Raw genomic sequence first — 12,294 nt, 5'->3', positions numbered from 1 at the left:
TTTAATTTACTTAGTTTTCTACTACATAATCAATAACTCAACCTTAAATATTCCAACAGCTGTTCAAATCTAATTTCCATGTATTCATAGGCAGTGGGCATCTTCTTGAAAATCACACTGCATTTTATTCCTCAAAGAATCTTTAGCTTTCCTGGAGACATGCAGGGCCACCTGCAGTGGTGTTTGGATAGTGTGAGTCCCTGTGTTGGGTAAGGGGGAGGGCATAGGTCTCAGCACTGGGGAGACATGAGAATGAATTCCACCCCTTGTTGGCAGGGTACCCACAATTCTCCTTCCACATCTGCTAAAATGGGAATAATGAAGCCTCATGCTAGTGTCGTCATGAGAATTAAATACGTACCATGGAAATGCCTGGAGCATGGAGGACACACAATAAAGGTTTGCTTTCTTGTGGGAAAATCAAGAAAAATAAGGCCACGGAAGGTACTTTATCTCATTCATAGAGCTTTCTCTCTCCATCCCCACAGTATTGTCTAGGCTTTGCACATTCATCAAGGCTTCTAAGACACTGACACTCCTGTGAAGGAGGGCAGCTAACGCTGCTGGGGCTCTGCTCATCTGTCTAATGATTTCCTCTAAAAGAAGGTGCTTTTTTAATAGCAACATCAATTTTATTTTGAAATATTCTAAACAAAGGCAGAAACTCTCAAAGAAAATATGGAGAGCTTGGTGGCATAAAAATTAAAAAGTTACGTACATTTGGGAAAAAAAAGTCCCTGATATAAAAGTAAAGGGCAAGCAACAAATTGGGAAAATATTTACAACATGTAAGTCAGTCAAGGGCGGGCGACTTTCCTAAGGATGTAGACCAATTTGGTCCAGAGACAGTGCTTCTGCCTCCCAGGCTAATGCTCTCCCCACTATTCATTCACTCACTTATTCATACATTCATTCATTCATTCATTCGTTTAACATATATGTACTGAGTGCCTACCAGGTGCCTGGCATTGGGGTATAATGACAATCAAAACCAGAAATGGCCCCGGTTCTCATGGAGCTCACAGTCTGGTGGGATAACACTGATGCGCCAAACATTCACACTCAGGAGTGTACAACCATCCAACGTAAGTGCCACAAAGGAAAGGAGGCCATGGAGCAGAGGACCCAGTTAGACTATGGTGCATGGGAGCACTTCCTTGGCTGGTGACACTTGAGCTAAGAACTGGAGGATGGGTAAGAGTTTAGAAGTATGTATGTGTGCATGTGAGACAGAGAGACAGAGACAGAGACAGAGAGAGAGAGAAAAGGAGGAGGAAGCATTCCAGGTGGAAAAACAGGATGTGCCAAGGCCCTGTGGTAGGAGGCCCATGAAATAGTTGAAGAGTGGGAAGAAAGGCAGTGTGGCTAAAGCTTGGAGAGTCAGAGGAGTCTGGAGGTTTGGCTGGTGGTTAGACTATAAGAGGGCCGGGCCTTACGGGCTTTGGATTTTAACTCAAAGGTTAATGGGGAAACCACCAAAAGATGCCAACTTGGGGCAGGAGGAGGAAGTGGCTGGAGGTGGGTATATGGCTGGACTTATATTTGAAAAGATGGCTCTGGCTTTGGAGAGGAGACTGGATGGGAGTGGGTTGGGTGAGGCAGAGTGTTACTGTCATCGATTAGAAATGACGGTGGCTGGGAGATCATGATAACATCAGATTGAGTGAAACAGGCCGAGTCTAGAGCTCTTTGGGAGATAAAACAACAGGGCTGCCTCCCACACCTCATCCTGGTGGAACAGGGCAAGCCCAAATCAACAAATCTGTATCCTGGGCCATGCTAGTGGGCACAGAGGAAGCCTCAGTCAAGAGCAGAGGAACAGATCCAGCAATCCTACTCCTGGGCATATATCCAGAGGGAACTCTAATTCGAAAAGATACATGCACCCCAATGTTCATAGCAGCACTATATACAATAGCCAAGACATGGAAGCAACCTAAATGTCCACTGACAGATGACTGGATAAAGAAGCTGTGGTATATTTATACAATAGAACACTACTCAGCCATAAAAAAAGAATAAAATAATGCCATCTGCAGCAATATGGATGGATATGGAGATCTTCATTCTAAGTGAAGTAAGCTAGAAAGGGAAAGAAAAATACCATATAATATCACTCATATGTGGAGTCTAAAAAAAAAAGACGATGCTAATGAACTTATCTACAAATCAGAAACAGACTCACAGAAATAGTAAACAAACTTATGGCTACTGGTTGGGAGAGGGGGTGGGAAGGGATAAATTGGGAGTTCAAGATTTGCAAATATTAACTACTATATATAAAATAGATAAAAACAAATTTCTTCTGTATAGCACAGGGAACTATATTCAATATCTTGTAGTAGCCTATAATGAAAAAGAACATGAAAACAAATATATGTATGTATATGCATGACTGAAACATTATGCTGTATACCAGAAATTGACACGTTGTAACTGACTATACTTCAATTAAAAAAAGAAGTGGGGAATACACAAATGTTTGGAAGAGCAGGTCTTGTGACAGTGGGATTTCAGAATCAGGAGCAATCCCAGGAGGCTGTAGGGTAGCGTCAGGGTCAAGTATTTTGGGGCTTTGTTCTGACTATGGCCTGAAGAGATGGGGTGAACCAGGTACGCCTGGGGGCTGCGTGAGGGGAGGGTGTATGGAGGGCACAGCACTCACACTGTGTGGTCATGGGCACAACCGTCCAGCCTGGGCATCTGCTGGCCCTCCTCACCCTCAAAAATACCCATGTTGCTCTCAGGAGAGAGGGTACCTATCTTCTGTTTTTATTTTCTATCTTAAAAAATAAACTGCCATTTTTACAGTGTCACAGAACACATACACTTGTGACTTGCTCCACTGCATCTGTGATAAGTTCACGGAGTTGTAGTGAATTCATCCTATCGTTCTTCTGGGAAAACTGGGAGGGGTGGGGTGCCCTGTCTCTTCCATTCCCACTTTGGGAATATGGCAACAAAGCTCATGGAGGTAGCGCTTGCTGGGCATGGCATCAGGAGAGGCTCCCCGGAAGGGACCCCCAGCCCCAGAGCCAGGCAGGAGCTGAGCGGGGGCAGGGCCAACCACGCCTGGGTCCCATTGGCCTGGACTGGCTTCCACAGGCCAGAACTAGATAGGGTGAGTCTAAACTGGTTCAAGGCAGGCAATGGCTGGCTAGAATCACAGGATTAATGGCCAGTGTGAGCTGGTTTGCACTAATCGGGACCACTTTTTCTGAATCCATTTGAATTGTGTGATGCACTTAAAACTAAGCACACTGTCTGAATTTACTGGCCTATTGGGAAATATTTCCAGCTGGTTTGGGTGCCTCCCTATCTTTTTGAATTATTATTGTCCTCTTCTGTGTGTGTGTGTGTGTGTGTGTGTGTGTGTGTGTGTATGTGTGGCAGGGGCGGTGAACAACATTTGCTTCCTCTGCCTCTAACTATGTCTTGGAAGTTGAGCTCAGACAGCTGACCAAACTTAGTTTGATATGCAGGTAAATGACAGTATGGTTTTCCCTGGGAGGTTCTCCATTGCGCCATCTCTCCTTCCCTGGGAAGGAGACACGAGGATGGCTTTAGGGTGATGGCACCCTCTGAGCTGACAGCTCAGGCTGGCCCGGATGGGGGACCTGCCAGGAAGCTAACAGTCAGCGGGCCCTGGAAAACGGCCCCTGGGAAGCCCCTATCTGCAGAGCCAGCTGACCGGGGCTGGTTTTATTAACTATTCCAGAAAGTGACTCTAGTTTTCCATGCAACTCAGTGTACCATGTGGTGGTGTAGTCTGGAAGTGTATCTGGAATGTATATAGTCTGGAGCAATCTGGACAAGGAAGTGTCTGGATTCGCAGGGGCTGCAATTTGCAGACTATAGACTGGCTATGTTCATAACATTGTAGCCTGCCCAACTCCTAAAAGGTGTAGATGGGGATGAACTTTGAGGAAATGTCTTCCTTCTACCAGAGCCTGATTTCTTTGAGGCATGCATGTATAATTTGTGTATTTCACCAGAAGTGTCCCCAGGCAGCGTCATTCCTTAAGCTGCAAGCCTGACCCTGCATGATCTGATTCTTGACCTGGTCTCCAGCCTCGTGCTGTGTGTGCTGCCCGTTCCTGCCCCAGCCCCAGCCTCCTGGCCCTGCGCGCCCCTCCCCTCCCATGGCATATGCACATGCTGGTCCCCGCCTGGAACGTGGCCTCCCCCCTCCACCATCCTTTGCCTAGTTAGCCCCTCCATTCTCCAGTTCATAGCTCAAACGCCACTTGCTTCCTCTGGAAGCTTCGTTCGTAGAATATGCCCTTATGCTCTTAGAATGCTTCTTGTCATGATTTATGATTATGTGTTTTTATGGGTAAGCGATGAGCTTATTAATTTCTAATGCACCATAAACTTTATCTTTTAACATATCCTACCAGATAATATTATCTAGTAGAGTGTTTCTCAGCATTAGCACTACTGACATGTGGAACTCGAGAATTCTTTGTTGTTTGACTGTCCTCTCGTTTGCAGGATGTTTAGCAGCACGCCCGGCCTAAATCCACTAGATCAGGAGTAACCCTCAGCTGGAACAGCCAGAATGTCTCCAGACACTGCCCAGATGTCCCCTGGGGGGACAAAACAGCTCCTGGTTGAGAACCACTGACCCAGAACCAATGTTTGTAAGAAGCTTGAGATTTCAAAGGCAGGCTTCCTGAGACCCCTTTGCTGAAGCTCTGGTTTCTTTCTGGACCAGCCCCATCCAATAGAAATAAAATGTGAGCCACATATGCAATTGTACATGTTCTAGTGGCTACATTAAAAATCAAAGAAAAAAAACAGGTGAAATGAATCTTAATCATATGTATTATGTAACCCAATATATCCCAGCTATTGTCATTTCGGCAGGTAATCAATGCAAAATCATCATTGAGATATTTTACATTCTTTTTTTTCCCCTACTAAGTCATCAAAATCTAGTGTACATTTTTCTGAGTTGGGATTACTCAACATGTCTAGTGCTCGATAGCCACATGTGACCAGCATGTTAGGAGTGAGAGAGAAGACCTAAGCTCTCTCGGAGGGCCTGGCCTGCCCCGCCCCTCCCCGCCAGGTCATCACCAGGCTGTACCTCTACCCCTCAGCAAAGCCATGCACAGCCCTCCTTCGCCCTCTGGGACCGAGAGGTGACAGCCCATTCCACGCGCCCCCGGAGGGGTCCTGCTGGCTCTGACCACTCTCTGAACGCCAGCATCCAAATGCCTACAGCATGCTAAAGAGACGGGTGTGTGCCTGTGAGCACACGGGAGCCTGGAAGGTCCCTGCCTCAAACACGCAAACACTGAGTGAGACACGCACTGTTTCCAAGCTCTCCAGGCAGAAGCTCCGCCCACCTCCACACCGCCTGTCCTGTCCTCGTGTTCCTTACTCACAAGGCAGGCTCAGCCCTCCACAAACATTGGCCACCTGAAAAGACACATCCTATTTTCTTAAGACACAAATACTCTCATCTAAAATGACACTTGCATTGGCCAAGAAACTGCCATCCAGGGAGAGGCTGTTTCTAGCCCCACAACTTGTCCTGAGTCCCCAGGCCATTCTGCAGGATCGCAGCCTGGCTAGGGTGCTAGCCCATCACAGCAGGATCATCCCTGCAAGTCTCTACCGACTCCACTGGGATTTCCTGTTCATCTCTGGATCTGCTCCCCCAACACGGTCATCTCCAGGCCCTGTAGCTTCCTGGGAGCTCTCCCAGCAGGAGCCTCTGCCGGCCAGGGGAATTGCTTCTTGCAGCCCAGCTGTGGCAGCTCCTGCAGGCTCTGCAGAGCAGCTGAACACATTGCCAGAAGGAGGACCCTGATGGAGACCTGTCTGTCTGGAGAAGCCCGGGTATTGCCTTTCCTAATGAGGGCCACTTTTGTCTTGGCAGCTAGAGCAAATCTTGAGCAGTCAGTGTTTCCCTTCTAGGAAAGAAAGTTTTTCCAAAGTTGTCACCTGGTCACTTTGAGCAAGCCAGGGACTCTGTAAAACATGGAACGTGGGGGTGAAGCCTGCACCCTCCACTGGGGTACTAAGCTGGCCATCGCCCTTTGGCAGTCTCAGGTCTGACCCCTACCCACCCCAGGAGCCTCACTAGGAAGGGCTGTCAGTCACCAAGATGCCTCCAGAACGCCTGTCCCATCTGACCCCAGCGTGGCAGCCAGCTGAGTGTCCGCACACGTCTGCCAGCAGACGCACGCACACTGTGGCCAGATCCACCGCAGGAAGTTGGACTTACCCCTCCTGGCTTGCCTGATCTTTGGGCTCAGCATGTTCCTGCCGCCGCCTGGCTGGAGTCGCTGGGCCGATCATGCTGCCATCCACTTCCCTTTTCTCCTCTGCTCGCCCAGTTGCCCCTCATGCCCCGCTCGGGCCCCCATGGCCGCTGGCGTCACCGGCAAGGCTCCCTCGGCCGCCTCTCCTGGCTCCGGACCGACGGCTTGCCTTGGACTACATAAACCTCAATGCATTATTTATCCATCTCAGAATTAATTCCCATCCGCACGAACCATTTAGAGGCTCAGTAACCGCTGCTGATCAATTACCGGGCCAGGGCGGGACGGCCTGCCTGTCCCTCCGCCCGGCCCGGGCGCACGCGGCACAGTCCATCCCGGAGAGCGGAGCCGGAGGGAGGGACGGCGGGCGGATGCGAGAGGAGGGCGGGGCAGGCGGAGTCGGGTGGAGTGCGCGGTCCCAGCTGGTCCTGCGGTCCTGGCGGGCGGGCGGGCTCCGGGCTCGGATCCGCCCTCTGCGAGGGGAGGGCCGGCTGGAAAAACCGAGAGACTGCAGGGAATGCGCCGCCTCTGGCCATCCCGGGTCCGCACGCCCTGCCAAGGTCCGGGAGTCGGGGAGGGGGCCGGAGGGGAGAGGGCTCTTGATCCCCTGCGGGCCAAGGAGCCCTCCATCCAGGATCCGTCCACTGGGGGCCTGCTCTGCCCGATATCTCCTGCCAGGAGGGCCCCGGAGGCCGCCTATGAGCGCACAGTTCCAACTGTTGAAAGACAGGTGTGTGTTGGAAGGAACATATGGCCGCGGCAGCATTCAGAGCCCCACGGGATGCGGGTTAGGAATGTTACCTTTCTCTCCCACCTTAATAAGGGGACAGGAATAAGAATGCGTGCGAAACACTTAGTTCAGGGCCTGCACGTGGTAAGTACGATCTCAAAACTGGGCATTGAGTGGTGAATCTCTGCTAACTGCCATGTTTCTGTTTAATACTAGCACAATTCTAAAGAGTGTACAGTAGGGATTTTGCGGGGGTTCAGCCTCAACAGACTAAAAAAAATGCCCAAGAAATGCCATCACAGTACTAGTTCTCATGTATTAGGCACCTACTATGTGTCCTTGAGGCTGGTGCTTTATAGTAAGTATCTCATTTAATTCTCAAATTCCCTGATGCCGGGAAATCTTTATTATGGCTTTTCAGACGAAGAAAATAAGGCACAGAAATGTTAGCTATCTTAGCCAGAGTCACACAGTCTTGTCAGGGCTGGGACCTGAACCCAGGATGTCTCTCTAATACCCCAATTCCAGCCACTTCCTGTAAAGGTTCCTGGCTGGAGAGCCCTCAGTGATTTCACTGGATGGTGAGGACCAGCGTTTGTGGATCCTGAAATCACCACCATGTACCCTGTTAAGCATTTGCGCCTGGAGCTGGGTTTTGGGGGCCAGGGTACTGTGTGATCCTCTTAAGAGCTGGAAGATGAGGGAACTGAACCTCTCTGCTTTGGACAATCACGCTCCTACCCTAATTCTCATATTGCCCCTATGTCTGCTCACCCCCAACTGTCATACTGATGTGTAATCGCCTCTAGCAGCTGGAAGGGAAAAAGGTCCAGAGGCTGGAGGTCCACTGGGAGTCCACTGCAGCAGTCCATGCTAGGGAGGGCAGGATCTGGACGATGGAGAGGAGAGGAGGGTTAGAGAGATTAAGGACTCACCAGGATATAGTGGGTTGAATGGCCAGGTTGCAGGGAGAGAGCAGAATCCCTGGAGACAAAGCTCTCTTACTCAGCATCAAGTCACTTATTCTGGCCCTCAGCCACTCCTCAGAAGGGTTGAGTAAGTATAAGTACGTTTGCTATAACGTTCAAGGCCTTTTATGGTGCTGTCAATGCCTTCCTCTGTGACCCATCTCTTGCTAACGCTACACACAACCAGATGCGCGCACAGCTCCTGCTCCTGGGTTCTCTGTTTCCTTCTCTCTGGAGTGTGAGTTTTAGCCACACAAGTCTGATCGTTCTAAGCAAGTCCCCTGTGAAACTGTCCCGATTCTACCACAGGAGCCATGAAGCACTTCCCAAGGGCTCTCATCTGTGTCCCTCTGACTGCCCAATGCCCCGCCTGCATGCCCAGCCCTGAGCTTCAGGTGGAATCAGGCCAGGAACCCCATGAGATTGGCTTGATGGACAGAGCCAAGACAGAATGACAGAATCTGCCTGCTGTTCCTTTTGGGCCAGGTAGAGGCCAGGTCAGGCTGGGGCAGAGGCCATCCAGTAGGAGAGGGGAGGACACAGAGCTGAAACATCTCATGTTGACATCAGGGTCACAGGGGGAGGGCCCGTGGCCAGTGCCAATGTCTTGAGCAATCATGAAAGCCTGTGAGTAATGCAGCCTGGGCCACTTCCTCTAAACCAGAGGCAGGAAAAAATGCCCTGAAGTCTTAGTTTGGGTCCACTCACACTTGTTTTGGTTAAGAAACCACTCCCCGGGTGCTTTTCCTGTGCAGCTGTTTCCCCCGATGATATTTAGTGGCTGGGATTACCCGCCTGCTTTTCCAGGGATCAGTGTTGGAACTGGACAAAACCACAGAGGTTCTGAGCTCAAACCCAGAAGTAAAGCTGGGAAAAGGGTAGGACCCTGTACTGGAGAATGGTGGGGGGGCGCGGGAGCCGGGCAGGGGAGCCCTTTCTTTCTCTCTGCCCTCAGATCATGTTGCCAATACTTTGGATGAAGGGATCCAGGGGTTCCAGCTGGAAGGGACAGTAGCACCCCTTCCTTTCTGGAGTTTACAGACGCTGCACCACAAGCCCCTGGGAGCCCTCCCACTCCCTCTGAGGCCACCGGGAAGGTGGGGTGAGGGCAAGAACAGGGCATGGGGATCTGCTGAACATGATGGCCTCCTGCAGAAGCTTTTATTTGGAGGAACTGCCCCCACTCCTCTTACTTACAGGCAGGAATTGGAGGCCAAGGAGGGGAAATATGGGCCTCAACTAGAAGTAGAGACAGAGAGATGGCCCCCCCTCTCCCACTGCCCTGCGCCTTCCCTCACAGCACTGCACCTCCCAGCAGTGGTCCTGGGTCTCCTTTTGTCAGTTCCCTGCTCTGCATCATTTTTTCATTTTCTAAGGGCTCCTCTGGGCCAGGCATTTGTAGGCTCTACAAGGTGAGTGGAGAGGATTGGGAGGCTAGAACTCTCCAGAAGGCATTCACTGAAACATATACTTCTTGGTGGGATGGTCACCCATCAACATCATTGGCCCACAGCCAGGATGGCTTCAGATCAGTGGTTCTCAATCTTGGCTGTGCGTTGGGGAGCTCTGAAAACTGACTTCTCTGTCTCACCCCCATCGGCTCTGACTTAACTTGTCTGGAGTGGACATTGGTCACTGGGAGGTGTAAAAGTTCCTCTGGTGATCCATCATGCAGCCGGGGTGACAATTACTACTTTATTAGATAATTGCCCGTCCTTGAGCCTGGGACCACCAGAAGCAGTATTGGCTGGCTGTTGCCTTGCAGCAGGCTTCTTCTCAGGGAGGGGCACATTTACCAATCAGTCTTCTAGTTAGAAAGTAGAAAAGGGCCTCTGTCTCAAGGCTCAACATGAGACCGCTCGACTCCACTCAGAACCACAGGTACTAGTGTGTAGGCTGTGCACTGCACAAAGGTGTCCAGGGGAAGGGCTGGGTTTGGGCTTTGCTGGCAAAGCCATGTGTTCTAGCATGGTGAGAGGGACCCACTGCCAGGAAAGCGAGCCTTTCTCTAATGTATACCAAGATGTCTTATAGGTAGCAGAGCCCCACTCCCCTGTTCCAGAAGCTGCAGGGAGGACAGAGTGTGCTCTTCCAGAGGCAGAGGGGGAAAACACTGCTACCCTGAGTCTGAGATGCTTACTCAGTGGTCACCAGCACCAGCATCCCTTGACTCCCTGCTTATGGTACCATCAGTTCCTGTTGCCAGGTGACTGAAGCCTCTAGCACACCACTTCTGCCCATCCCAGTGGTGTGCTGGACCGGCCACCTGTACTGAGACAGGTGGGAAGAGGGCAGAGCACAACCATTAAAAGAATGACATAGCCACTGAAGACGCAACAGAAACTGGTTAGAACCTACTGAGCCCAAGATGGCAGAAGATTTGCCTTCCAGTAGACCTTGAGCCTCATTACATACTAATTGTAATACATCAGCGTACTAAATGACATACCTACAGACTCCATGACTGTTCTGAGGCTGGCCATAAAAGGCCAAAAAGTGGGTGGTGGCCAAGTTCTTGGAAATCCCCGCCCCTTCGCCAAAGTAGTTAAAATAATCCTCCCACTTGTTAGCCTACGAAATTACGCAGCCCATAAAAACTAACAACCCCACAGCCCATGGCCTCTCACCTTCTGAGAGGGCACACACTCTGTCTAGAGAGTGTGTAGCTCCCTGAATAAATTCACTTTTCCTCTACTATGGCTCACTCATGAATCCTTTCCCGATGCACCTGGGACCTGGGACACAACCATCCTCCGGCGCTCTCCATCCTCCTGCAACGGTACCAACCACCCTGAGATCAGATTGTTAAATTCTTAGGAATTCTAAAATTTTAACACAGGCATCATTAGAAATTAAAGTGTGTAAACGCACAATTAAATAAATGATATTAAAAACAAAGGTAGTAGATACTCAGCAGACATGACTCTGATTATTTCCTACATTTTGCTCCTGCCTACATGCTTAGGATTATTTCTCTCCATGACATCTGTATGGTGAAAATACTATTATGACAGTGATTTTTTATGTCACCTTGACTGGGCCCCAGGGTGCCCAGACATTTGATCAAGTGTTATTCTGGGTGTGTCTGGGAGGGTGCTTCTGGACAAAATTACAATTTGAATCAGGAGACGGAACAAAGCAGGTTTCCCTCCCTGATGTAGGGGAGCAGCATCCAACCACGTGGGAGGCTGAATAGAACAGAAAGGCGGACCCTCCCATGTGTAGAGAAGGGAGCTCGTCCTGCCTGAAGGCCTTGAGCTAGGGCATGGGGTTTTTTTTCCTGCCTTTGGGCTAGAACTGAAAATTGGTTTTTATCCTGAGTCTTTGGCCCGCGGGCCTTTGAACAAGAACTCCACCGGTTCTCCTGGGTCTCTGGCTGTCAACTGCAGACCTTGGGACTTCTCAGCCTCCATAGTTGTGTGAGCCAGTGCCTTGTTATAAATCTCTTGATAAACACAGACAGCCCCTGGCTTATGATGGTTCAACTTCAAGGTTTTTTTGACTTCATGGTAGTGTAAAAGCGATATGCCTTCAGTAGAAACTGTCCTTCAAATTCTGAACTTTCAGCTTTTCCTGGGCTGGCCAGATGCTAGGAGATACTCCCTCATGATGCTGGGCAGCGGTGGTGACCCACGGCTCCCAGCTGGCCATGCCATGGCGACCGATAACTTACAACGGATACCCTAGACCCACAGAACTTCTGTTTTTTCACTTTCAGTACAGTAGTTAACAAATTACATGAGATATTCAACAGTTTGTTATAAAATAGGCTTTGTGTTAGCTTTGTTGCCCAGCTGTTAAGTGCTCTGAGCACATTTAAGGTAGGCTAGGCTGAGCTACAATGTTTGGTAGGTTAGGTGTATTAAATTCATTTTTGACTTATGATGGGTTTATTGGGACGTAACTCCTCTGTAAGTCAAGGAAGATATATATCTATATCAAGAAATTTATATATCCTTGATATATATATACATATGTTCTTGATATATATGTGTGATCTATGTGTATACGCACACACACACACCTATATCTTCTATTTGCTCTATTTCTCTGGAGAACCCGAATTCAACTATATATTGGGATGTTTCCACACATCTCTTCCCAACTCCTTGTTCAGTGATCCTGTTGGTATGCTGGTAGTTTGCAGTTGATGGTGGTGAGACTATTTACACCAAGAAAATCAACAAATGCTGCCCATTGTGAAAAGAAAATCAAAATGGAGTTGCCATTGCCAAGAGAGCTCTCTGAAACGGAGCCTGGGGGCCACGGAGGAAGTGTGACTTACACATGTCTCGGCCTGGATGGAATCCGATCTTTTGAC

General features: G+C 49.5%; 1 protein-coding gene across 2 annotated transcripts in view; it reads right to left on the bottom strand.

Moving 5' to 3' along the window:
- The window catches only part of ARHGAP22 (Rho GTPase activating protein 22), a 143,575-nt gene extending 136,966 nt beyond the window's left edge, over positions 1 to 6,609 (bottom strand). For both annotated transcript variants that reach the window (XM_072971156.1, XM_072971157.1), the window contains exon 1: positions 6,239 to 6,609. In XM_072971156.1, the coding sequence (XP_072827257.1) occupies positions 6,239 to 6,272 (34 nt within the window). In that variant the 5' untranslated portion in view covers positions 6,273 to 6,609. The remainder of the gene's footprint in view (positions 1 to 6,238) is intronic.
- Between the last annotated feature and the right edge of the window lie 5,685 nt (positions 6,610 to 12,294).

The sequence above is a fragment of the Vicugna pacos genome, chromosome 11, assembly GCF_048564905.1.
Source record: "Vicugna pacos chromosome 11, VicPac4, whole genome shotgun sequence".
Taxonomy (NCBI): Eukaryota; Metazoa; Chordata; class Mammalia; order Artiodactyla; family Camelidae; genus Vicugna; species Vicugna pacos.
This window is presented reverse-complemented; position numbering and strand designations above follow the sequence as displayed.